Source organism: Onychostoma macrolepis, chromosome 09 (genome assembly GCF_012432095.1).
Source record: "Onychostoma macrolepis isolate SWU-2019 chromosome 09, ASM1243209v1, whole genome shotgun sequence".
Taxonomy (NCBI): Eukaryota; Metazoa; Chordata; class Actinopteri; order Cypriniformes; family Cyprinidae; genus Onychostoma; species Onychostoma macrolepis.
Genome location: NC_081163.1, coordinates 15,386,588 through 15,414,367, shown reverse-complemented (window position 1 = coordinate 15,414,367; position 27,780 = coordinate 15,386,588). Strand labels below are relative to the sequence as shown.

The following is a 27,780-nucleotide window of genomic DNA, read 5'->3' as shown; positions in this document are numbered from 1 at the left end:
TCTACAGTCATTATCAGTGGTAGCTATGTTTAAATTCATGTGCTTTTCCATAAAAACACGGCTGTGTTTGATTAGTTCATCCTGTACGAGGGGGATTAACACAGAACGTGTTCTCAGGCGTTTAACTTCAACCTTTTTCTGAGGAATTTTTAATATTGGTAGGTGTGACATTTATAGCTTTGAGACCCAGACCGGTCTCATAAAATGCTGCAAGCCTTTTTACGGCTTTATAAATACACACTTCATTTGCTTTTTTTCATTACTGTTAGATTGAACAGGTCTGAAAAGGGGTGTCTTGAGGGATTTGTTTCATTATTTCCAAGACACTGATGATTAGGATGTTAACACGCAGCAGGAACGTGAGGTGTGAGAGGTGGGTGAGAATCGCTGTTAAGACCGAGGAGCACTAACTAGGAGTGAAATATGTCGCTGAAATGAGCAGCATCAGTTTCCAGGTGGTGAATTATGAATCCCACGTACGTATGGGCTTGTAACTGTAAATTTAATCCAGGTTATGAGCTCAGTAAAGTCAGTGTGGATCTCCCACCAGGTCACCACAGCTTCAGCCATACAGAAAGATTGAACTAATTTAATTATTTCATCCCTATTGAAAGCTCTTGTGTTTTTGCAGGCTTGCAGTGATCAGTGAGACTCAGAATCTGTCTTGATGACTTCTTCATCTTTTCCACAGAATTAAGCATAACAGAAAACATATGGACATAAATGTTGGGTGATCGAGGTTAATCTGGGACATTGGGTAATGTGGGGAACCAAAGATCTGAAACTGATGCACACATTTCTTGCTCCATCGCAATCAAATAAGTGCCAAATGTCCCAGATTACCCTGATTCAATCTTAACTCCTCTATATCCAACCATTGCTTTCACATGACGTGATTTATTTGCGGTTCAATGCTAGTACATCATATAATGTGCATGAAATATTACATTATAAAACAGCACTGCTTCTCCTTGGTGGTGCTGTTGCTTCACTTTTGCCAGTAGCAGCATTTGCATTAACCTGCCAGTAAGCCTAAATTTTGTCCTTACATTGAAAAAATGTTCAAATTCCAGTCTAGATTTACTTAACATGGTTTAATTGAATGTGTTTCTTAAAAAACAAAAATTCTTGGTTTAAAAAATGATGATAAATAGGGTTTTTTTTTGCAGCTTGGAATCTCTATTCAAACACACACACACACACACACACACTTCAATATTATGAAGAACAAAGTAGCTTCAATAAGTTCATTTATGGAGAAATTTACCTTTATGGACTTTAGACAGGTACAAATGACATATCAACTTATAAAAACATCAGCATGATGCTTCTTCAGGATTGTAAAAGCACATAGCAATGGAGTCTGTTATAACAGCTGACAAGCACGTCAGTTTCATGTGATTGTAAGGACGGCTCTTTCACGTTTCTTCCTCTTTCTCTTTTTCTCTTCAAAGCGGTCTGTGGCATCAGCAAAGAACATTACGTCCTCTTTGCTCTCAATCTCACGCTGCAGGAACTGAAGACCGGCGCTGTTGAAACCCAGGACATCCTGAAAACACGGGTAGATGAGAACACACAGGCTTACACAACCTGATGAGAGGTGTGAACAGTGGTTAAATCCATCCTGTTTCTAGAACTCACCCTGATCTCTCGCACTTTAGCGATTGTGTTGGTCCTTAACTCATCAATGACTGACAGTAGCATTTGATTACTGGTGATATGACCAAAATGAACTCTAGGAAAATTATAAATGATAGGACTGTTAGTCAGGAGCAAATCAAATAATCACCTCAATGCTAATAAAAGCGTAATTTAATAACAAAATGGTAAAATGAACAGAAATCAACATGAAACTGTAATATGTTAAAGCAGTAGCTACAGATGAGTACCTGAGCAGGAAGAAGAGGCAGCGGCACACTAGCTCCACCTCCAGGCCCTGCTGTACATAGCCATTGAAGAGCTTCAGCAGATCCGGGACGTAAGGAAACGGCAGCACCAGCAGAGACACTTCCAGCTCACTGAAGAGAAAAACAGAGCTGAGAATCAGACTGACCCATAAAACATAACGGTACATAACAGATGGGAAAATGTTTGAGTTCGAATGCTTTTGACTGGGTTGAGGAAGAGCTCTTACCTGGACCGAACCTTCTTTATTACTTCCAGAACATATCGAGAAGGCTGCAGAAACAATGGCAAGTATTAGTAAATATGAGTGCTGAATCTCACTTTTTAAATAGACTTTTCAACTAAAATATAATTCAGCTCTTTAGTGTGGTGTATTATTAATAAAAATCAGCTGATAGTAAAATTGTTAAAATTATGTTAAGGTTGATAATCGATAAATAGATAATATTACAATTCTCTTCCGTGAAAAAAAACAACAAAACATTTTACGGTGCAAAAGAATTTAGGCATCACAACATTTAACAGCATTATTTCATTATTCAACATTAGATGACAGCAAAAGTTAAACTAAATATAAAAATAAAGGAAATGTGCATGTACAATTAAACAGGTTACACTTCATTTTAAGGTCTAATTCTCGCTATTAACAAACCATTAACTATGACTTTTGCCTCCTTAAACTCCTAATTTGATGCTTATTAATAGTAAGGTAGTTTTTAAATTTAGGTATTGGGTAGGATTAGGGATGTAAAATATGGTCATGCAGAATATGTGCTTTTTAAATACTACTAAACAGTCAATATGTTAATGGGCATGCTAATAAGCAACTAGTTAATAGTGAGAATCGTTCCCTATACTGAAGTGTTACCATTAAATATATAATATCATCTGATATATCTTTAAAAATTCTCTAATTTGGCCATTTGGAGCTTATAAATTGTGCACCCCTATATTATTAAACAAATGACAACCAAACAAACCCAGTGCTAATATAAAAAAAAACACACTCACAGAGATATTTCCAAAAGCCACAAGGATGGGGTTCATCTTAGGGGGCGGTAACTGCAAAAAAGAAAAACAAAGAAGCGTCTAAGTAAAGCACCAGCATCATTACATTTAAAAATTCATAATTTGTAAACTTTTCAAGCTTTGGCCCTAATTTTGTGCAGAATAAAAGACAACTTCAATAAAATGTTGCGTTTCTCTCTTAATGGGCTTTGAGTGTCTAAAAAACATCATACCTCCTTCCCTGCTGCCTTGCAAGCAGCACTGTGCTCCTCCAACTTTTCACTTTCTTCTCTATAGAGCTCAACAGCCTCCATTATTCGCTCGGCCTATAGAAACAGAACACAAGTTTAATTTCTCCATTACTGAATATAACGGAGTGGAGCTCTTCATCTGTACAGTTCTGCAGACTCACAGCTTTCACGGTCTCAATGGTCTTCATCCCAGCAGGCTCTGCCTCTCCTTTAGTCTCTCCAGGGACCTGCGAGACATGAGGAAACACTGAGAACACACAGAGACATAAAGAGACATAACTGATCTCTAGGGTTTAAGAGAACCACTTACCACAGGTTCGTCGCCTTTAGCCAATGACTCCTCAAATTCTGCTTCCCTTTCCTGAGAAAAATATTGAGACAAGTCAGCAAATGTATACAGTAGATGTTTGTTTTTCTAGACGTACATTTAAATGCTAAATTCGGGAGAAGCCGAATATTCACCAGAAGAGACGGACAGCAGCTCGTAAGTGTTGCGATACTTAGTCATAGATCTGTTGTTTAAATTATTTACCTGCTGTTGGGAAGGAATACTTTCGTTTCCTTCTATTTCTATTCTGCATTTTCGTTGAGGTTTCGTTGTTTGATTGCACTTTCTGTTAATTATAATAATTTGCACCTCGGCTAAGAAGGAACCTGGATCATTTTCAGTGCTCCTTGCTAGCGAAGTGTTAGTTTCGTCTTGAGTTATTTGCACAAGGCTATTGGCTGGGCCAATCAGAAGCCGCCACAGCGACTGTAAAAGTATTTAAACTGCCTGTTCGCTATTACAAGTCGGGAGAAGCGAATATTCACCAGAAGAGACGGACAGCAGCTCGTAAGTGTTGCGATACTTAGTCATAGATCTGTTGTTTAAATTATTTACCTGCTGTTGGGAAGGAATACTTTCGTTTCCTTCTATTTCTATTCTGCATTTTCGTTGAGGTTTCGTTGTTTGATTGCACTTTCTGTTAATTATAATAATTTGCACCTCGGCTAAGAAGGAACCTGGATCATTTTCAGTGCTCCTTGCTAGCGAAGTGTTAGTTTCGTCTTGAGTTATTTGCACAAGGCTATTGGCTGGGCCAATCAGAAGCCGCCACAGCGACTGTAAAAGTATTTAAACTGCCTGTTCGCTATTACAAGTCGGGAGAAGCGAATATTCACCAGAAGAGACGGACAGCAGCTCGTAAGTGTTGCGATACTTAGTCATAGATCTGTTGTTTAAATTATTTACCTGCTGTTGGGAAGGAATACTTTCGTTTCCTTCTATTTCTATTCTGCATTTTCGTTGAGGTTTCGTTGTTTGATTGCACTTTCTGTTAATTATAATAATTTGCACCTCGGCTAAGAAGGAACCTGGATCATTTTCAGTGCTCCTTGCTAGCGAAGTGTTAGTTTCGTCTTGAGTTATTTGCACAAGGCTATTGGCTGGGCCAATCAGAAGCCGCCACAGCGACTGTAAAAGTATTTAAACTGCCTGTTCGCTATTACAAGTCGGGAGAAGCCGAATATTCACCAGAAGAGACGGACAGCAGCTCGTAAGTGTTGCGATACTTAGTCATAGATCTGTTGTTTAAATTATTTACCTGCTGTTGGGAAGGAATACTTTCGTTTCCTTCTATTTCTATTCTGCATTTTCGTTGAGGTTTCGTTGTTTGATTGCACTTTCTGTTAATTATAATAATTTGCACCTCGGCTAAGAAGGAACCTGGATCATTTTCAGTGCTCCTTGCTAGCGAAGTGTTAGTTTCGTCTTGAGTTATTTGCACAAGGCTATTGGCTGGGCCAATCAGAAGCCGCCACAGCGACTGTAAAAGTATTTAAACTGCCTGTTCGCTATTACAAGTCGGGAGAAGCCGAATATTCACCAGAAGAGACGGACAGCAGCTCGTAAGTGTTGCGATACTTAGTCATAGATCTGTTGTTTAAATTATTTACCTGCTGTTGGGAAGGAATACTTTCGCTTTCCTTCTATTTCTATTCTGCATTTTCGTTGAGGTTTCGTTGTTTGATTGCACTTTCTGTTAATTATAATAATTTGCACCTCGGCTAAGAAGGAACCTGGATCATTTTCAGTGCTCCTTGCTAGCGAAGTGTTAGTTTCGCCTTGAGTTATTTGCACAAGGCTATTGGCTGGGCCAATCAGAAGCCACAGCGACTGTAAAAGTATTTAAACTGCCTGTTCGCTATTACAAGTCGGGAGAAGAATATTCACCAGAAGAGACGGACAGCAGCTCGTAAGTGTTGCGATACTTAGTCATAGATCTGTTGTTTAAATTATTTACCTGCTGTTGGGAAGGAATACTTTCGCTTCCTTCTATTTCTATTCTGCATTTTCGTTGAGGTTTCGTTGTTTGATTGCACTTTCTGTTAATTATAATAATTTGCACCTCGGCTAAGAAGGAACCTGGATCATTTTCAGTGCTCCTTGCTAGCGAAGTGTTAGTTTCGTCTTGAGTTATTTGCACAAGGCTATTGGCTGGGCCAATCAGAAGCCGGCCACAGCGACTGTAAAAGTATTTAAACTGCCTGTTCGCTATTACAAGTCGGGAGAAGCCGAATATTCACCAGAAGAGACGGACAGCAGCTCGTAAGTGTTGCGATACTTAGTCATAGATCTGTTGTTTAAATTATTTACCTGCTGTTGGGAAGGAATACTTTCGTTTCCCTTCTATTTCTATTCTGCATTTTCGTTGAGGTTTCGTTGTTTGATTGCACTTTCTGTTAATTATAATAATTTGCACCTCGGCTAAGAAGGAACCTGGATCATTTTCAGTGCTCCTTGCTAGCGAAGTGTTAGTTTCGTCTTGAGTTATTTGCACAAGGCTATTGGCTGGGCCAATCAGAAGCCGCCACAGCGACTGTAAAAGTATTTAAACTGCCTGTTCGCTATTACAAGTCGGGAGAAGCGAATATTCACCAGAAGAGACGGACAGCAGCTCGTAAGTGTTGCGATACTTAGTCATAGATCTGTTGTTTAAATTATTTACCTGCTGTTGGGAAGGAATACTTTCGCTTCCTTCTATTTCTATTCTGCATTTTCGTTGAGGTTTCGTTGTTTGATTGCACTTTCTGTTAATTATAATAATTTGCACCTCGGCTAAGAAGGAACCTGGATCATTTTCAGTGCTCCTTGCTAGCGAAGTGTTAGTTTCGCCTTGAGTTATTTGCACAAGGCTATTGGCTGGGCCAATCAGAAGCCGCCACAGCGACTGTAAAAGTATTTAAACTGCCTGTTCGCTATTACAAGTCGGGAGAAGCGAATATTCACCAGAAGAGACGGACAGCAGCTCGTAAGTGTTGCGATACTTAGTCATAGATCTGTTGTTTAAATTATTTACCTGCTGTTGGGAAGGAATACTTTCGCTTCCTTCTATTTCTATTCTGCATTTTCGTTGAGGTTTCGTTGTTTGATTGCACTTTCTGTTAATTATAATAATTTGCACCTCGGCTAAGAAGGAACCTGGATCATTTTCAGTGCTCCTTGCTAGCGAAGTGTTAGTTTCGCCTTGAGTTATTTGCACAAGGCTATTGGCTGGGCCAATCAGAAGCCGCCACAGCGACTGTAAAAGTATTTAAACTGCCTGTTCGCTATTACAAGTCGGGAGAAGCCGAATATTCACCAGAAGAGACGGACAGCAGCTCGTAAGTGTTGCGATACTTAGTCATAGATCTGTTGTTTAAATTATTTACCTGCTGTTGGGAAGGAATACTTTCGCTTCCTTCTATTTCTATTCTGCATTTTCGTTGAGGTTTCGTTGTTTGATTGCACTTTCTGTTAATTATAATAATTTGCACCTCGGCTAAGAAGGAACCTGGATCATTTTCAGTGCTCCTTGCTAGCGAAGTGTTAGTTTCGCCTTGAGTTATTTGCACAAGGCTATTGGCTGGGCCAATCAGAAGCGCCACAGCGACTGTAAAAGTATTTAAACTGCCTGTTCGCTATTACAAGTCGGGAGAAGAATATTCACCAGAAGAGACGGACAGCAGCTCGTAAGTGTTGCGATACTTAGTCATAGATCTGTTGTTTAAATTATTTACCTGCTGTTGGGAAGGAATACTTTCGTTTCCTTCTATTTCTATTCTGCATTTTCGTTGAGGTTTCGTTGTTTGATTGCACTTTCTGTTAATTATAATAATTTGCACCTCGGCTAAGAAGGAACCTGGATCATTTTCAGTGCTCCTTGCTAGCGAAGTGTTAGTTTCGCCTTGAGTTATTTGCACAAGGCTATTGGCTGGGCCAATCAGAAGCCGCCACAGCGACTGTAAAAGTATTTAAACTGCCTGTTCGCTATTACAAGTCGGGAGAAGCCGAATATTCACCAGAAGAGACGGACAGCAGCTCGTAAGTGTTGCGATACTTAGTCATAGATCTGTTGTTTAAATTATTTACCTGCTGTTGGGAAGGAATACTTTCGTTTCCTTCTATTTCTATTCTGCATTTTCGTTGAGGTTTCGTTGTTTGATTGCACTTTCTGTTAATTATAATAATTTGCACCTCGGCTAAGAAGGAACCTGGATCATTTTCAGTGCTCCTTGCTAGCGAAGTGTTAGTTTGCCTTGAGTTATTTGCACAAGGCTATTGGCTGGGCCAATCAGAAGCCGCCACAGCGACTGTAAAAGTATTTAAACTGCCTGTTCGCTATTACAAGTCGGGAGAAGCGAATATTCACCAGAAGAGACGGACAGCAGCTCGTAAGTGTTGCGATACTTAGTCATAGATCTGTTGTTTAAATTATTTACCTGCTGTTGGGAAGGAATACTTTCGCTTTCCTTCTATTTCTATTCTGCATTTTCGTTGAGGTTTCGTTGTTTGATTGCACTTTCTGTTAATTATAATAATTTGCACCTCGGCTAAGAAGGAACCTGGATCATTTTCAGTGCTCCTTGCTAGCGAAGTGTTAGTTTCGTCTTGAGTTATTTGCACAAGGCTATTGGCTGGGCCAATCAGAAGCCGGCCACAGCGACTGTAAAAGTATTTAAACTGCCTGTTCGCTATTACAAGTCGGGAGAAGCCGAATATTCACCAGAAGAGACGGACAGCAGCTCGTAAGTGTTGCGATACTTAGTCATAGATCTGTTGTTTAAATTATTTACCTGCTGTTGGGAAGGAATACTTTCGTTTCCCTTCTATTTCTATTCTGCATTTTCGTTGAGGTTTCGTTGTTTGATTGCACTTTCTGTTAATTATAATAATTTGCACCTCGGCTAAGAAGGAACCTGGATCATTTTCAGTGCTCCTTGCTAGCGAAGTGTTAGTTTCGTCTTGAGTTATTTGCACAAGGCTATTGGCTGGGCCAATCAGAAGCCGACCACAGCGACTGTAAAAGTATTTAAACTGCCTGTTCGCTATTACAAGTCGGGAGAAGCCGAATATTCACCAGAAGAGACGGACAGCAGCTCGTAAGTGTTGCGATACTTAGTCATAGATCTGTTGTTTAAATTATTTACCTGCTGTTGGGAAGGAATACTTTCGTTTCCTTCTATTTCTATTCTGCATTTTCGTTGAGGTTTCGTTGTTTGATTGCACTTTCTGTTAATTATAATAATTTGCACCTCGGCTAAGAAGGAACCTGGATCATTTTCAGTGCTCCTTGCTAGCGAAGTGTTAGTTTCGTCTTGAGTTATTTGCACAAGGCTATTGGCTGGGCCAATCAGAAGCCGCCACAGCGACTGTAAAAGTATTTAAACTGCCTGTTCGCTATTACAAGTCGGGAGAAGCCGAATATTCACCAGAAGAGACGGACAGCAGCTCGTAAGTGTTGCGATACTTAGTCATAGATCTGTTGTTTAAATTATTTACCTGCTGTTGGGAAGGAATACTTTCGCTTTCCTTCTATTTCTATTCTGCATTTTCGTTGAGGTTTCGTTGTTTGATTGCACTTTCTGTTAATTATAATAATTTGCACCTCGGCTAAGAAGGAACCTGGATCATTTTCAGTGCTCCTTGCTAGCGAAGTGTTAGTTTCGCCTTGAGTTATTTGCACAAGGCTATTGGCTGGGCCAATCAGAAGCCGCCACAGCGACTGTAAAAGTATTTAAACTGCCTGTTCGCTATTACAAGTCGGGAGAAGCGAATATTCACCAGAAGAGACGGACAGCAGCTCGTAAGTGTTGCGATACTTAGTCATAGATCTGTTGTTTAAATTATTTACCTGCTGTTGGGAAGGAATACTTTCGCTTTCCTTCTATTTCTATTCTGCATTTTCGTTGAGGTTTCGTTGTTTGATTGCACTTTCTGTTAATTATAATAATTTGCACCTCGGCTAAGAAGGAACCTGGATCATTTTCAGTGCTCCTTGCTAGCGAAGTGTTAGTTTCGCCTTGAGTTATTTGCACAAGGCTATTGGCTGGGCCAATCAGAAGCCGCCACAGCGACTGTAAAAGTATTTAAACTGCCTGTTCGCTATTACAAGTCGGGAGAAGCCGAATATTCACCAGAAGAGACGGACAGCAGCTCGTAAGTGTTGCGATACTTAGTCATAGATCTGTTGTTTAAATTATTTACCTGCTGTTGGGAAGGAATACTTTCGCTTCCTTCTATTTCTATTCTGCATTTTCGTTGAGGTTTCGTTGTTTGATTGCACTTTCTGTTAATTATAATAATTTGCACCTCGGCTAAGAAGGAACCTGGATCATTTTCAGTGCTCCTTGCTAGCGAAGTGTTAGTTTCGCCTTGAGTTATTTGCACAAGGCTATTGGCTGGGCCAATCAGAAGCCACAGCGACTGTAAAAGTATTTAAACTGCCTGTTCGCTATTACAAGTCGGAGAAGCCGAATATTCACCAGAAGAGACGGACAGCAGCTCGTAAGTGTTGCGATACTTAGTCATAGATCTGTTGTTTAAATTATTTACCTGCTGTTGGGAAGGAATACTTTCGCTTCCTTCTATTTCTATTCTGCATTTTCGTTGAGGTTTCGTTGTTTGATTGCACTTTCTGTTAATTATAATAATTTGCACCTCGGCTAAGAAGGAACCTGGATCATTTTCAGTGCTCCTTGCTAGCGAAGTGTTAGTTTCGCCTTGAGTTATTTGCACAAGGCTATTGGCTGGGCCAATCAGAAGCCGCCACAGCGACTGTAAAAGTATTTAAACTGCCTGTTCGCTATTACAAGTCGGGAGAAGCGAATATTCACCAGAAGAGACGGACAGCAGCTCGTAAGTGTTGCGATACTTAGTCATAGATCTGTTGTTTAAATTATTTACCTGCTGTTGGGAAGGAATACTTTCGTTTCCTTCTATTTCTATTCTGCATTTTCGTTGAGGTTTCGTTGTTTGATTGCACTTTCTGTTAATTATAATAATTTGCACCTCGGCTAAGAAGGAACCTGGATCATTTTCAGTGCTCCTTGCTAGCGAAGTGTTAGTTTCGTCTTGAGTTATTTGCACAAGGCTATTGGCTGGGCCAATCAGAAGCCGCCACAGCGACTGTAAAAGTATTTAAACTGCCTGTTCGCTATTACAAGTCGGGAGAAGCGAATATTCACCAGAAGAGACGGACAGCAGCTCGTAAGTGTTGCGATACTTAGTCATAGATCTGTTGTTTAAATTATTTACCTGCTGTTGGGAAGGAATACTTTCGTTTCCTTCTATTTCTATTCTGCATTTTCGTTGAGGTTTCGTTGTTTGATTGCACTTTCTGTTAATTATAATAATTTGCACCTCGGCTAAGAAGGAACCTGGATCATTTTCAGTGCTCCTTGCTAGCGAAGTGTTAGTTTCGCCTTGAGTTATTTGCACAAGGCTATTGGCTGGGCCAATCAGAAGCCGGCCACAGCTGTTTTCACGGTAGTGTGTTAAGGCTGTATTTATCAGAGGTCCGAGCGCTGACGCGGAAGCATCAGCGGAAGCGTTCAGCCTCCTCGTGTGAAGACCGACGAGGGTAAAGACCATCGACTTTTCCTGCGCGACTTTAACCGAGCAACGACACCGAGCGACACACTTAAGTATCTTTTCTTTTTTCCCCCTTCCCTTACACACTCTCCGTTTCCATCCTCTTTCCTGCCACCTCTATCATGTGTTTCCAAACTATTCGGTTCTCTCTCAACCACGCCTAACGTCCCACGCAGACGGCAACGTAATCCTGCTAACCTGCGCCTTATCTCTACCTCCTTCACTACACCTCTTTCCTTCTCTGTGGGTCTCTGGAATTGTCAGTCAGCTGTCAACAAAGCTGACTTCATTTCTGCTTTTTCTTTAAAATCCACGCTCAGCATCTTGGGCTTGACTGAGACCTGGATTCGTCCAGAAGACTCAGCAACCCCAGCTGCTCTCTCTACTAATCTCTCTTTCTCTCACACCCCCCGGCAAGTTGGCCGGGGTGGAGGCACTGGTCTGCTCATTTCTAACAATTGGAAATACTCAACCCGCTCTTCCCTATGCAATTACAACTCATTTGAATCTCATGCCATTACTGTATCAGCTCCGATAAAACTCCAGATCGTGGTCATTTACCGTCCCCCTAGCCAAATTCTAGCCACCTTCCTAGAGGAGCTGGACGGGCTGCTGTCCTCTTCGTGGAGGATGGCACTCCACTCCTAGTCTTTGGTGATTTCAACATTCACCTAGACAAGCCTTATGCTACAGACTTCCATGCACTCCTAGCTTCGTTTGATCTCAAACGCCTTACCACTACTAGCACGCACAAATCAGGCAACCAACTTGACTTAATTTACACACGCAATTGTACTGCAGATAACATTCTGGTACAACCGCTACATACTGGACCATTTCTTCATTACATTTACATTACACTTTGCTTCTCCTGTGCCACCAACCCCTACCAGTTACTTTTAGACGAAACCTGCGCTCCCTTTCTCCTTCCCATCTTTCCTCTGTGGTATCCTCCTCTCTTCCTTCACCCACCCATTTCTCATCTCTGGATGTAAACGCAGCTACTGAGACTTTATGCTCTACCTTAACCTCTTGTCTAGACGACATTTGTCCTCTCTCCTCTAGGCCCGCACGGGCTGCTCCTTCCAACCCCTGGTTATCCGAGGTTCTTCGTGAACATCGGACTACACTCAGAGCGGCAGAGAGAAAATGGCGCAAATCAAACGATCTGTCGGACCTCAGTAGGTACCAGTCTATGCTCACATCCTTCTCTGCTAAAGTCCACACTGCCAAATCCTCACATTTCCGCAACAAGATCGACAGCGCTCCAGACATGCGTAATCTCTTCAGAACATTTAATTCCCTCCTCTGTCCCCCTCCACCTCCTCCCTCCACCTCTATTACAGCTGATGACTTTGCCACTTTCTTTACAGACAAAACTAGATCAATCAGTGGTCAGTTTTCACCTCCACGCACACAGGACCCTCACCCTACCACATCCACTGCTAAAACTCCCATCTTTTCTTTCTGTCCACTCACTGAAGCTGAAGTATCCAAGCTTCTCCTCTCCAACCATCCTACAACATGTCCTCTTGACCCAATCCCTCACACCTTCTCCAAGCAATCTCACCCACACTCTTACCTGCACTCACACACATCATCAACACATCCCTACTCACAGGTAACTTCCCCATTGCGTTCAAGCAGGCTCGGGTAACCCCACTGCTCAAAAAACCTACATTAAACACTTCTCTTATAGAAAACTACAGACCTGTCTCTCTCCTTCCGTTCATAGCGAAAACACTTGAACGAGTTGTCTTCAACCAAGTCTCACTGTTTCTTTCACAGAACGACAAACTGGATGCTAAACAGTCAGGTTTCAGGAGGGGCCATTCAACTGAGACTGCGCTTCTCTCGGTCACTGAAGCCCTGCGAATTGCAAAAGCCCATTCCAAATCATCAGTCCTCATTCTGCTGGACCTATCTGCCGCTTTTGACACTGTCAATCATCAGATACTCCTGTCCACCCTCTCATCACTGGGCATCTCTGGCATTCCACTTCGCTGGTTTGAATCCTATCTCACTGGTAGGTCTTTCAGGGTGGCCTGGGAGGTGAGGTATCCAAAGCACATACACTGGTCACTGGGGTTCCTCAGGGATCAGTTCTTGGACCCTCCTCTTCTCCACATACACTACATCACTGGGTCCCATCATACAGGCACATGGATTCTCATACCATTGCTACGCTGATGACACACAGCTCTACCTCTCTTTTCAACCAGATGATCCAACGGTAACTGCAAGGATCTCAGGTTGCCTGGCGGACATCTCGGCATGGATGAAAGAACATCACCTGCAGCTCAACCTGGCAAAGACTGAGCTTCTTGTCCTCCCTGCCACTCCGACTCTACAGCATGACTTCACGATCCAGTTAGGTTCATCAACAATAACCCCATCAACTTCGGTCAGAAATCTTGGTGTAATCTTTGATGATCAGCTGACCTTCAAAGACCACATTACAAAAACTGCTCGATCTTGCAGGTTTGCACTATATAACATCAGAAAGATCAGGCCCTTTCTGACAGAGCATGCTGCACAACTTCTTGTCCAGGCCCTTGTCATTTCTAGGCTGGACTATTGCAATGCTCTTCTGGCTGGACTTCCGTCTAATACAGTCAAACCTCTACAAATGATTCAGAATGCAGCGGCACGACTGGTCTTCAACGAGCCCAAAAGAGCCCATGTTACACCTCTCTTTATCTCCCTGCACTGGCTACCAATCACGGCTCGCATCAAGTTCAAGACACTGATGCTTGCATATAGAACAACCACTGGCTCAGCACCCGTTTACTTGCACTCTCTATTAACAAACTACATCCCCTCCAGAAATCTGAGATCTGCTAGTGAGCGACGCCTCGTGATACCATCACAGAGAGGCGCAAAATCACTCTCTAGATCATTCTCATTCACCATTCCTGGCTGGTGGAACGATCTTCCCACCTCTATCCGGAATGCTGGATCCCTGTCAATCTTCAAGCAACAACTGAAAACTCATCTCTTTCGACAGCACTTGACTTCATCCTAAACTTAAAAAAAAAAAAAAAAAAAAATTATCTTTACTTATTCCTTCCTTTGGTAGTTTGTATTTATTTGAACAATGTCTGAGACTTGGTGTTGCAAGCACTTCGTATGTCTGATTGCCTCTTCAAGATTAATCGCTCGATGTATTCCCCAATTGTAAGTCGCTTTGGATAAAAGCGTCTGCTAAATGACTAAATGTAAATGTAAATGTAAATGCTGATATACCTGACTTGTCAATCATAATTGTGGATTCAAGACATGCTACCTCTGTGAAGGATGTCAGATCGTATAGAGGGCCGAATGTTGAATCTGACCACTTTCCAGTGATTGCAAAGTGCTGTCAAAGACTGAGCATGCAGAAATGGAAAAATCAAGAACAGTCTACGCCTAAATGGAACACATATAAGTTAAAGGATGAGGAAACTAGGGTTAGGTACCAGGAGGGTGTAGAGAGAAAGCTTAGGTCTGAACTGCAGCTGAGGGGTGACAACGGCATTTTTGACTCAGCTGAGACACCGTTTGAGAGGAAGTGGGAATGTCTTAAACATGTCAGGTAGCCGAAGAGATATTGGGGAAGGAGCGTAAAGAGGGCAGAACTCCTTGGTTTGATGAAGAATGTGCCAGAGTAGTGGAGGATAGAAATAGATTTAGAGAAAGATGGATTACACATCCGACCAGACTAATTAAGAATGAATACCTGAAAGCTAGAAGAATTGCGAAAAGAACGTTTAGGAGAAAGAAGAGGGAACATCTAACCAGTAGAATCGAAGAGCTAAAAAACCGAAGAAGAAACAACGAAGCTAGGAAATTCTTTAGGGGGATTAAGGAATCTAAAAATGGATATCAACCTGGCAATCTAGGAATAAAGGATGAGCAGAGGAACCTTCTGATGGGGACAGAAGACATATTACAGCGATGGATTGAGCATTTTAATAACCTGCTGAACACCAGGGTGGAAGAGAGGAATGAGGAAAGAGAAGAGGAACCGGAAATGGAAAGGAATCAAGGGGAGGATCAATTCCTGCTAACATTAGAGGAAACAAAAACCGTATTAAGGACCCTAAAGAATTTCAAGGCAAGTGGGATAGATGGCATACCCGGTGAACTCCTCAAGTATGGGGGGGATTCAGTTGCAGAAGCATTGCATGATTGTGGAGGCATGGTACAAAGAAATTATGCCACGTGAGTGGAATGAAGCAGTTATCGTCCCAATTTTAAAACAGGGAGACAATGCCGTCTGCAATAACTACAGAGGGATGTGTGTGTAGCGTACAAGGTATTGTCTATAATGCTGTACAACCGTCTAACACCAATTGCCGAATGTCTGATAGGAGACTATCAGTGTGGTTTGTGCTAATAGGTCGACCACTGACCAAATTTTTACTCTTCGACAGATGTGTAAGAAAGCTTGGGAGTTCAGAGTCACAACCTGGCACTTGTTTACTGATTTCAAAGCTGCCTATGATAGTGTCCACAGAAGATTCCTATACCGAGCTATGACTGCGATGGGTTTACCAAAGAAATTAATAAGATTGACAAGGATGACAATGCAAAGAACCCAGGGCAGAGTTAAGGCAAATGGACAGGTGTCAGCCCCTTTCTCAGTCCTTAATGGGTGATCCTATAGCACCTTTACTCTTTAATATTGCATTGCAGAAGGTTATTCAGATGACTGTCCTGGATATCCGAAGAGGTACGATTTTTAATAAATCGGTGCAACTACTCGGTTACGTGGATGACCTGGACATGGTGGGTAGGACAGAAAGGGATGTGGCTATGGATTTGGGAAGGATAGAAGAAGAGTGCCACCCAGCGGGGTTGAAACTCAATGTTGAAAAAACAAAAGTGATGAAAACTACCAGACACCTTGAGAGCCCTCAAATTGGGTGAACATGAATACGAGGTAGTACAGAACTTTGTGTATCTGGGGTCCTCTGTTAATGCTGAGTGTTCTGAGACTGGCGAGATCAAGAGATGAATAACTGATGGGAATAGGAGCTACTTTGCCCTCAGTACCCTTTTTAAAAGCCGTAGTCTCTCATGGTCTTCCAAACTCAGAATGTACAAGTCCCTCATTAGACCTGTAGTCTCATATGGCAGTGAGACCTGGGTCCTTAACCAAAAGTCCGCAGACATGTTGGATAAGTTCGAGCGGAAAGTACTAAGGAGAATATTTGGACCTGTGAATGAGGGTCAGAGAGTACTTCTGAATGCAGTCATAGTCCTCTTGAGTGCGTTACTGGTGTTAAGTATTGATGGTAATGTTTTTTTCATCTACAGATCAATGGACTGCCTTCTGGTTACTAATGGAGAGATGTGAAGGAAGGAAGGAAGGAAGATGTGAGAAGGAATGAGGAGCTGAGAGCACTGTATCAGGAGACATCACTATCAACATTTGTTAGACTTCAGCGCCTCCGGTGGTATGGGCACCTTCGAAGGATGGGAGAGGAACGACTGGCACAGAGAGTATTCGTAGCACAACCTTTCGGTACCAGGACAAGGGGAAGGCCTAGAAGCCGATGGGCCGATGCAGTTAGGAGGGATATGAGAAGTGCAGGGCTGCGGCCCAATTTCTAGCGGCAAGCATTGGAAGAGGATGGTTGTAGAGGCCAGGGACCACTGATGGTAAGGTAAGGTAAGTATACCTGGGTTTAATTGGTAGAATAAATGAAAATACCAATTAAGTTTCTTCTTTTCGACCCCAAAATGTTTTATATATTATATAACCAACTTATTTTTTAATAATCTTGTGACCAATCATTTACGGCAGTGCTTCCCAAACCTGTCTTGTAGGACCCCTAGCCCTGCACATTTTGTATGTCTCCCTTATCAGACACCCAATTCATGTCTTGCAGTCTCTACTAACGAGCTGATGAGTTGAATCAGGTGTGTTAGATAAGGGAGACATGGCTAGGGGTCCTCCAGGACAGGTTTGGGAAGCACTGATTTATGGTAAAAAGAAAGGGACTTCAGCTAATTGGTTTTTCAAATTCAGCTTTGCCAGGCAAACTATAGTTTAAAATACATTAAAACATTAAAATACCAACCACAATTTTTGTGTAAAATATTACGTATTAGTTTGAAGCCAATGTAAAATAGCTGAAAATTAACTTGCATAATTAAGACATGATCAGATATTGGTCACACTTTATTTTAAGGTTCAATTCTCACTATTAGTAAACCAATAACTCAGACTTTTGCCTCAAACTCCTAATTTGCTGCTTATTAATAGTTAGTGAGGTCAATATGTTAATAATAGGAATGCTAATAAGCAACTAGTTGATAGTGAGAATTGGTCTCTATACTAAAGCATTACTCAGATATTCCATATTCCATATTAATTAAGTTTTAAGTCTATCAGAGGTGTAAACATAGATCTATAGATATGTATTTAATACCATCAAACCCATTTTTCTGCTGTGTGACATTCTGCTGAAAAACCAAGCACTCACCATCTCCTTCTCCTCCTCCAGGATGATGGGCTCCCTCGTTCTCTCCCACAGCCTGAGGGACTTATCATGAGACGAGGAGACTATGTGATCTCCATTGGTGCTGATGGCCAGACACCAGACCTCACGATGATGACCCTGAGGAACATCCAAGGGCCAAAGTTGAAAAACACAGTCAAGGGTATGAGAAGGGTCTGCAATAATGCAACAGTTCCAATACATCTTTGTCTGTGATTAAATTGATTAGGGCTTAAGCAAAAGCAGACTGCGGCTTACGTAATGCAATCAGCCTCTGCTACATATTGACTGGGCTCTTATTATAACTCTAATCCTTTCAATATAACAGCTACTTCCACCTTAGCGACCTTTGGAAAACTCATTCCAGCTATGGAAAAATGCCTATTGAATGCTGTCCAACTATTAGAGAAGGTCACCTCCAATGTCTGGATGTGCTCAAATTTGTCAGCATCCCACTGCTTGATCTTTCTGTCCTTTCCCGCAGTGAAGAACAGATGGGTTTTAGGGACAAACTGAAGAAACATGACACTAGAGAGGAAAGACAACAGGGAAAGTACAGTGGATGACAAATAATGACCATCTGGGCTGATGTCATCCAGCGACTACAGCTCACAGGTGCTGGAGAGATGTCAACACCGTAGGTAGGTGACACCAGACCGAACACTGAAATCACTGTACTTGTCATCAACCGGGATCATAACTTTCAATAACAATATAACTAAAAAGCGTACAGGTAATGTGACGGAGAACAGACTGTGCCAGCAATGCATCATTACATGAGCAGCAGTGTTTTTATCACCTGTCGTCATGTGCAAACATAGAGCGATGACAGTCTCCGAAGTCCAAACCCCAAATCTTCACATTTCTGTCTGCTGAGCCTGTGGCTATTAAAGCACTGTCCTGCAGAACACGCACAGAAACCCACAAACAACATTGAAAAACAATTACGCCATTCGTCAGAATAACTCGCAGGATGTGTCGTGTCAGCCAGTGCACTCACATGCGAAATGTCCAGGCACAGAACAGGCAGCTTGTGTCCATACAGCGACAGGAAGAACTAGAGGAAGTTGAGACAGAGAACAAATCTCTTATTATTCTGCACAGCTCTCATATCTGTCCTCTAAAGAGCTGCTGTTTTTTGGGTAGAGTTGGGCATTAGGCATGATGATGTCATACTACATGAGTGGTGATTGGTTATTTATAATGTGCTGACATATTTCTGTGGCCCCAATTATAGTCTGTATAATACTAATGAAATTTTAAACTTTTTCCACAAGTATGAGAATACTGTGGATGGATAAGGGAATTGGATGGAAAAGTCATTTTCTTTGAAAAAAATAATACCAAAAAAAGGTTTAAAAATAATGACCATTTTAAAGATATTTCACAATTATTAAAAAAAATAAATGTAACATTTAAAAATTGTAAATAATTTAAACAATTATTAAAATATATGATAACTATAAATAAGAAAAGTATTGAATTATTGAAATCTCATCCATCCATCAGGCCTATAAAACTTTCAGTAACATATATGATGTGAAGCACGAATACATGAACTCTTCGAATAAAATTGCAATTAAACATCAAGCATTCTGTTTGAAATATCTCATTTGTGCTGAGCAACATTTTTTCCTTTATTTTTCGCACTTGATCAACATGACACACTAACATGTGATGTATAAGTTCATAGCTCTGGAGATACATTTGTTATTCTTCTATAAAAAAAGCAGTCGGTCTCAGCTAACGTGGTCAGATCACCCAAGATGGATGTTGATATAAACCGGGCCTGTCTGCATATAGTGTCAGGATGTTTATTGGTGGTAAAATATCTCTCAGTAAATGTAATTCGAGTAAAAGAGTGGGCTTTTGTTGGACACTTTTTTTTTTTTCAAAGCATTGGATTTATGTATGGATTTAACATGATGCTATGTGTTGTGGTGTGAGGAAAGTATTGTAATGCTATACGCTGTGCTTGTGGTTTACCTTTAGCGTGTCTGTGTAAAAGATCTTGACCGTACAGTCGAGAAGAGAGACAGCCAGCAGTCTCTGGTCAGGACTGTAGCGCACACACAGCACGTCCTCATCTAACTGCAGGGTGCGTGTGTGCTTCACCGTCAGTCTCCTGGGGATTACACAAAGCAATAATACATTAAAGCCAAGAAGAGAAAGAAGGATGGAGAAATCTGGATGAGAGAGCCGTGGTTTGTGATCGCAGATAATAACTCACTTGTTATTCCCAGAGTCCTGATCCTTTATGAGCTCAAAGTCCCAGAATTTCACAGTCTTGTCAGCACCACCAGTTACAATCCCTCTCTGCATTAACACACACAAATCAAAGTCAAATATGTTCACATAAAGCTAAAACCCTTGCTGACAGCTTACTGTCTGTCTTTGGAATAGAGTCAGGAATTCACTGTATTCACAAACTGTGGTGTTTTGTAGGGATGAGAAGCTCTTTGTATTATACCTGGTCTGGAGAGAGACACATGGACCAAAGAGCTCCATCATGGGCGTCAGTCATCTCCAGAAGGCTTCCTGAGGCCAGGTCGAAAATCTGAATCTTCCCTCTCTGACAAAAGAATAATGAAAAATTCATTTTTCATAGTAAAGGATATATGGACTAACCGTTTTGCAACAGAAGATCTTTCAGGATCTTAATTAGCATTTAGAAACCATCTCATTCAAATCAGATTCATGCATTTTCAAAGTTGCTGGCTCATATTTGGTAACAAGAAAGGGCCAGAACTAATGGCACTTGATGTCAATTACGGCCAACTTGGCACAATGTGTCTTCACACACCTAGTTTAAATATCAGTACTAAAACAGAAATAAAAAATAATAAAAATGACAAAAGCACAAAACAAAACTAAAGCTAATGTGAAAATGTAAAAAAAAAACTGTTCCTCACACAAATCTAGCATACGGCTTCAAATTTGCCTTTTTTTTTTTTTTTTTTTTTAGAGCTTGAAAGCCCGTAGTCGTGGCAGGTATTCTGCAAACCATCTCATTTTGTGTTCCACAGAAGAAAATCATGCAGGTTTGTATTAAAGTTAAGACATGAAGTTTTTTTTGGATGAACTATCTCTTTATTGATTGTTGACTGAGAAGTGAATAGTTATATACCTTTGTTCCTAAGATAATCTGTCTGTCTCCAGGAACAAATAACGAGCAGAGAGCATATTCACATCCCATGGTACGAATGATCTGCAAGGTGGACCTGACCAAAGAAGATACATGTTAAGGACTCAAAATCTATGAACCCATGCAAATATATTGAAACATTTGTCATCATCACACTCACCTGTTCCACACTTTGACAGTCTCTCCAGAGGCGGAGAGGATGGCTATGTTATCTGAGCTGAAGGCCAGCGTTCTGACATCGGTACGATGACCGCTCAGTGCGAGGCGAGAGGTTTTAGTGCCAGTAGGATTCTTCTCTGTAGTCTTCAGGGTGTATGTCTCCACTGTGTTATTCTGCAGCAGAAGAACAAGCTTCATCTCTCCATTAGTAACCAAAAGGCAGTCCATTGATCTGTAGACGAAAAAAACATTACCATCAATACTTAACACCAGTAATGCACACAAGAGGACTATGACTGCATTCAGAAGTACTCTCTGACCTGATCTTGGATGATGCCTTTATGTTTACCAGCTTTTGGATCTCATCACTCAACTTCCTCTCCACTACAGGTTCAGGTCCATCCTCTTCTCCTCCTTGAGACCTGCATAACATAACAGTTCATCAGAATATCAGAAAAGCTTAAGAGTAACAACTTCACATTTCAAAACAGAGGTCTCACACACTTTGCTTTTTTCTTGGCTTTCTTTAGTTTTCTGGCCATTTTTTTCTGGACCTCCTCCTCTGATAGCACAGTAAAGACTTCAAGTGTAGAATCCAGACCCTGTGGAGATTTAAAAAAAGAAAAAAAAAGAAAGTTATCATGTGATGTAGGCGCAATTTTTACCTAATTATTGCATAGCTACTTTTAATTAGGTACTTCTCAACATCACCGACCCAGCTGATAAGAGTGAAACCCTTTTTCAGAAGGATGTTATTTTTTGAAAAACACTAGTATACACAACAGAACCATACTTACATGGCATGCTAGCACTTTAGCTTTGGCGTCTGTGACCAAGGATACAACTCTGTCTCTGGCTTCCCTCAAAACAGAACCAGCTTTCTTACAGCTGAGAATTCGCTGTTGACAGAAATCAGATCTTTGATGAACATTTAAAGGAAACCCTAAGTGAAGTGTATTGTGTCACTAGTTTCCACTGAATACATTAATTAAATGAACAGGATGCACTGGAGAGAATACTGGAAGAAATATTACTTCTTCTGGCTCTTCGTCAAGTCCTTCCTCATCTTCTTCTTTGTTCTCAAGAAGAGTTCTGACTTTCTTTTCCTGTGGCTCCCCCACTTCTTTACCCTGTGAAGAAACTTTATTTTTCATTCTGAATATATGAAATCAGTTTTAATTCTCTATATAAGAGATCAAGTATCACATTCAAGACTGTACTGGAATGTAATTTAGTCTACAAAGTAACCATTTGCCACAGCATGAGTGATATGCCTTACCTCCTCAATGTACTGAATGTCCCAGGCTCTGAGCTCACTGTCAGCCGACCCTGTAAGCAACCTACTCTCCTGGTTCAACAGGACCATCCCCCATACCTACAGAGATTGGATAATGTTGCACTGTATTACAACACTAATTATTTGGATAGTGCTGGAGGCTCATTGCCCAAAAGTAAAGTAAGAAAATGCCTTATGATTTTTCTTTACGATACCAAATGCCACCTAACCTCAGGCCATTTACAGTAAACTCCCTAATCATTTACAGTACATTGATTTATGTGGACATACCAAAGCAGCAAGAGCATGCATTTAAATTGTGTTGTATACTTCAGAAAGATCAAGACAACAGTGTACAGTGATCCTGTTTACCTCAGTGCGATGCCCCACCATGGTCTTGAAACAATGCTGTGTGTCCAAGTCCCACCACTTTACAAAACTGTCCTTGGAACTGAGGAAACATACGTAAAATACAGTAAATAAAATGAAATGTTTACAAAAATTACAAACACTACAAACTATTTTGATTCCCCTCACTCAAATCCTTTAAATTGAACAGTATTTAGTACAGAACAGCAGTAATGAAAAATATAAAATTATTGTGGCATTCATAATAAGTAATGTTTATTATAAATATAAACACAGAGCCTAAACACATTTATTTAAAGTGAAACTGAAACTACTGGCATGTGGGAAATGCTCTATACAAACCTCATGTACCTCTCACTTATGGCCAAAATCCAAATATTTTGTTTTTTTTATTTATTTTATTTTTAAAAGTCACAGCACATTTCAGATGATAAAAAAGCTCCTTATATTCTGGTAAATTATGTGTATGAATGTATCTAATACAATATGTGGCCCTGGACCACAAAACCAGTCTTATGTCGCCAGGGTATAATTCTAGCAATAGCCAAAACTACATTGTATGGGTCAAAATGAACGATTTTTCTTTAATGCCAAAAATCATCAGGATATTAAGTAAATATCATGTTCCATGAAGATATTTTGTAAATTTCTTACCGTAAATGTATCAAAACTTAATTTTTGATTAGTAATATGCATTGCTAATAACTTCATTTGGACAACTTTAAAGGCGTTTTTCTCAATATTTTGATTTTTTTGCACCCTCAGATTCCAGATTTTCAAATAGTTGTATCTCAGACAAATATTGTCCGATCCTAACAAACCATACATCAGTGGAATTTTGAAAAATTGATACTTAAGACTGGTTTTGTCGTCCAGGGTCACATATAATATAATATGAGTATTTTCAAGTGTAGAATTCATTCCAATAAAATATAAAGACAGATTTACCTTGTAATCAGCAGGTTTTTGCTCTCCAAGAACAAAATTTGTGTGATCGCATCTTTGTGTCCTTTGAGTCTGTACAAACCACACTCATTGATGATATCCCACACAATCACATCTGTGTCCTAAAATACAACAAAGAAAATGATTTTAGTTCATGTAAAATTGAAAATCTGTTTTAAAAAACTTGTAAAATGAACTGTAGTCTTACTCTTGAGCCAGTGACGAGACGAGCACCAAGTGCATCATATCTAATAACTGAGACAGCTGATTTGTGTCCACTGAAGGAGATGTTGCTTTCACCGTTGAGCAGATTAAAAATGCGCACACCTCCATCCTCATAACCCACCGCTATGTGAACGCCATCAGGAGAAGGACACAGGTATGTCACCTCATGCTTTTTACCTTCAAGTATAAGAACCTGAGAAATGAAAGGGGTGAGTTCAACGTATATGAGTTTATATAAACTGATGAGTGACTGTAATGTACTAAGCAATCTTCTAAACCATTTAAAGCAAGTACCTTCTCAGCTTTGCGGACATCCCATATGAACACATGCTCACAGGCACCCACGGCGACATATCGACCCTTCTCTCCCCCCCTGAGGGTCACAAACGCGATATTGGCTTTCAGACTGCCGATCACTCCAAATACAGCACTCGCCACATAGCGCAGGTACTGCTTAGTTAAACCCATGGCAAGCCAGAGGCTGTAGACACACACAAAAACAACAGCAGGGGAGTATTGTCAGATGTGCTGCTCCTTTAATCTAGAAAACTGTGCACAATTTGTCATGTGATCACATATTTAGGAAAAGACCAATCATACTGTATAAAGCTGCATATCAAAGTAAATTCTACATGACTTAAAACACGTTTTATGTCAAAGCAAATGCATTTGCAGATGGAAATTGGCTAGTAGCTAAAGCCTCTTTTTAATTATGAGATTAATTTTTTATGCATGATCCCTGACAATGAATACATAAAAAAAAAAAAAAAAAAAACGTAATTATTGGTGAACAGCTAATGTATAAAACAGTAATACTGAGATTGTTGGAAAATATAATTATATTACATATAGAGACTGTAGTGGAAAAAATAAATGCTAAGTTACTACATGTTTAATATTATTTTTATATAGCTGTACCCTGTTAACATTTTAACATCAGATCTGTGGTTGTGACGTTGTATAATGGTTAATAATAGTTATTCGGCTACTACAAATGACTCTCACAAGTACCTTTAAAATCTACGATTTCTAAGTGCTAAATTCATTGCTAAGTTCATCAAATGAAAGTGAGCAACTGTTACTCCAACACCACGCTTTGAGGTCCATATGACCGTATACACAGCAACGAGAACCACATGCAGGCCGTTTAATCTCATTTAAAGAGCAATATATGCAGATAACAAAGTTCAAAATAAGCCACTGCGTATAGAAAATGTAGTTACATACTTTGTCGATTAGATGTATATTGTATCTGCAGTCCTTTATGAAAATATTGCTTCTGTGGATGTGGAGAACTTCTACATGCTCTCAGTCGCATGTGTGACATCAAGTAAAGACAAAAGTGGTAGATTACCGAGCAGAACTACGATGTTACTTCACGAAATGTTTCAAGAATTTATGTTTTTATAGACATCTGTATCACGCTAAAATATTGTTCGGAATGCTTCCTCATTATTCACACTGCTTTATGCGTTTTATTTATTTGCTCTTCTTATGAATTATGTGTACGGTATCGATTACTTCGGTCTGTGAGTGTGAAATCATGGTGCTGTCCACGAGGCGTGTCAGTGTGCTTATAATGAAAACTTAGTTTAATTTATTTATTCATTATACTTTATTATGCTTATTTTAATTTAACGATGACACTAGAACGTCGATTAAAATATGTGTTTCAGTATTGTATAGGTCTGTGCGTTTTCTACACGGAGCGACAACTTAGCTACTGCCCCTACTGCATTCCCGGAAGTGATGATTTTTGTCCTCGTGAATCAGCTGATCAGGAAGCTCGCTGAATGTTGCAAACACGATGTGTTGACCACAAGCAGCTAAAATCACATTTTAACAATGGCTAATTTAAAAGCGGAAGCACTGGAAGATGACAGTAATCTTTAAATCTATCTTTAACGGATTAGTTGGAGCTAATGTGTTTTTTTTTTTTGCAGTAGGAAGGACTCAATAGCTGCATCATAGGACATCTGGTAGGTTGCTGGTTATAATTTGCATTTTCATCAAGTCAGTATAAACCTGTGGTTAGAATAAGTATGAAGTGTTACTTTCCTTTTTATACTCTTTAAAACTGTGTTGTGTTGCATTGTTTGTAGGTGTCTATCGCGTTCGAGATGAAACTTTTATTTGGAGAAACTCATAACTTTGTTGTTGAAATTTAATTTAGGTAGTCGACTTTTACGCATGCATCTCATTTCTGCTGAATATCTTATCTGTTCCTGAAGTCCTGTCTGTCTGCACTGATAGTGCTTCTCTGTTGTGCTTGAAAGTCAATTACACTCATGAACACTACACTTCTCATACTGCAGCTGGCACAGGAAGTTTTGCTGAATACTTTTACAATTGTTGTCACATTTTGAAAGTTTGGGAATTCATTTATTTTATTTCATTGTGGCTTTGTTTTATGTTAATTAATTTTGATCATTTCATAAATTTTTTTTTTTGAGTTATTGAATGTGAATCAAAGTAAAAAAAAAAATTAAAAAAATACAAAACTTACTAAATTGGTTCTCAACCAGGGGGCCCGGGGCCCACTAGAGGGCCTCAGCAGACTTCCAAGATGACTTTATTGTTTAAATGGGCTATGTTTAAAATAATCGAGCTTAATATAAAATGCTTAAGTCTAGAAATCACAATATATAATATTTAAATTAACTTATTGTATTGAGTATAGTATTGAGCTCTCAAATATTGTTTTAGACAATGGTGGCCCCGAACAGCATTTCTCGGTCTTAAATTCTTTGAAGTCTGTCATTGTAACTACTGTCTTACATGTTTAAATGTGATGCAAACATCTCTGTATGTATGCGTTTACGTGCTAATATAGCCCAGGTCAAACTTCAGTCTGTGTGTCAAATGTTGTGTCTGTCTGTGTCTTTTCAGTTCAAAATTACCCTGTGAAGCTACAGCATGGATCCCTTGGGAGCTCGTTCCCAGTTTGTGGAGGTCCAGAACCTTTCCACGTGGGACCAGCCTCAGGGAGTCCAGGACGAGGTGGATGGAGAAAACCACTTACTGGAGGAAGATGACCAGCTGACCAATCAGCTCAATTCCTTAGAGTCCCCTTTCCCCTTCAGACACGACATCAACAGCAAGATTGTACTATTGTGAGTGTTATTTTCACTTACATTTCTTAAACATTCTGTTTTCTTCCTCTCCATGAATTTCTGCATTATTTCAACAAAATTGCTTAATAAACAAACTACATATAACTTCTAAAAGTTTTTTATTCCTAAAAGCCTAAGCATCATGATTGTCTATAAATGTAACTACTGATTTGCTTAATTTGTTCAATAGTTTAAGATTTTGTTTTAGTTTAATCATTTAGTAATTTAGACCTAAATATTTTTATGTAACTCTGCACTGTGTGTTTGTTGCATCAGTTATTTGCACCAGCTCTGATCTTCACGTCTGTTAGTTGTTCCCTCGTGCACACAAATCCCCCTTATGGTTCAATCACGTGTGACTGTCTGGGAGGTCCTTTTGGCTTTCAGGCTGATTTTTTTTCTCTTTGAATTCATAGTTTCTCTTTTTTAAGAAAGGGGAAGTTCATTGCATGGAATTTCTCCATGTAGTCCAATTCATAAAACCAGTCCTTCTGGAAATTCAGGCAGGAATATAATTCATCAGTACACATAGTTTTATGCTTGTAGGATTTGTTCATAGTGACTTTATTCTGTTGTTCATGATTTCCATGTACAGTCATGGCCAAAAATATCGGCACCCTTGGTAAATATGATCAAAGGCGGCTGTGAAAAGTAATCTGCATTGTTAATCCTTTTGATCTTTTATTTTAAAAAATCACAAAAATCTAACCTTTCATTCCTTTTATTCAATACTTTTTGAAACCTCCATTTGCCAGTTTAAAAGCTCTAAATTTTCTCCTATAATGCCTGATGAGGTTAGAGAACACCTGACAAGAGATCAGAGACCATTCCTTCATCCAGAATCACTCCAGACCCTTTAGATTCCCAGCTCCATGTTGGTACTGCTTCTCTTCAGTTCACTCATTTTCTACAGGGTTCAGGTCAGAGGACTGGAATGGCCAGCAGAAGCTTGGTTTTGTGCTCAGTGACCCATTTTTGTGTTGTTTTTGAGGTTTGTGTTTG

At 40.1% G+C, this 27,780-nt stretch overlaps 2 protein-coding genes and 1 long non-coding RNA gene across 4 annotated transcripts in view; 2 read left to right on the top strand and 1 right to left on the bottom strand.

Moving 5' to 3' along the window:
* Positions 1-1,075: 1,075 nt before the first annotated feature.
* Positions 1,076-25,381, bottom strand: wdr3 (WD repeat domain 3). Its single transcript, XM_058788213.1, has 27 exons — positions 24,893-25,381; positions 23,960-24,146; positions 23,649-23,858; positions 23,444-23,562; positions 22,499-22,577; positions 22,130-22,225; positions 21,885-21,980; positions 21,648-21,749; positions 21,355-21,452; positions 21,171-21,272; positions 20,852-21,082; positions 20,674-20,767; positions 20,017-20,118; positions 19,777-19,862; positions 19,533-19,671; positions 18,547-18,603; positions 18,346-18,446; positions 17,963-18,074; positions 17,532-17,666; positions 3,475-3,525; positions 3,326-3,391; positions 3,147-3,239; positions 2,917-2,967; positions 2,135-2,178; positions 1,890-2,018; positions 1,642-1,735; positions 1,076-1,549 (listed from the first exon to the last, which is right to left on the bottom strand). The coding sequence occupies exons 2-27, from the start codon at positions 24,131-24,133 to the stop codon at positions 1,394-1,396; spliced, it is 2,817 nt and encodes a 938-aa protein (XP_058644196.1). The 5' UTR covers positions 24,134-24,146; positions 24,893-25,381; the 3' UTR covers positions 1,076-1,393.
* On the top strand, positions 18,064-20,842 carry LOC131547555 (uncharacterized). Its single transcript, XR_009272960.1, has 4 exons — positions 18,064-18,187; positions 19,992-20,094; positions 20,512-20,587; positions 20,706-20,842. It is a non-coding gene; the product is annotated as an uncharacterized LOC131547555 (long non-coding RNA).
* A 32-nt stretch (positions 25,382-25,413) lies between the features above and the next one.
* gdap2 (ganglioside induced differentiation associated protein 2) overlaps positions 25,414-27,780 on the top strand; it is a 28,105-nt gene continuing 25,738 nt past the window's right edge. Inside the window, exons 1-2 of one of the 2 annotated variants that reach the window (XM_058788215.1) lie at positions 25,414-25,644; positions 26,555-26,778. In XM_058788215.1, coding sequence (XP_058644198.1) covers positions 26,582-26,778 — 197 coding nt within the window. In that variant the 5' untranslated portion in view covers positions 25,414-25,644; positions 26,555-26,581. The remainder of the gene's footprint in view (positions 25,645-26,554; positions 26,779-27,780) is intronic. The other variant, XM_058788214.1, reaches the window with a different exon arrangement.

Bases quoted from the DNA above. Each gene is read 5' to 3' on its own strand.
- wdr3 (XM_058788213.1), bottom strand. From the start codon at position 24,133: ATGGGTTTAACTAAGCAGTACCTGCGCTATGTGGCGAGTGCTGTATTT. The intron at 21,083-21,170 runs GTCAGAGAGTAC...TTTCGTCTACAG, and splicing joins AAGGCATCATCCAAGATCAG to ATCAATGGACTGCCTTTTGG. The intron at 19,863-20,016 runs GTATAATACAAA...GTGTTAATGCAG, and splicing joins TGTGTCTCTCTCCAGACCAG to AGAGGGATTGTAACTGGTGG.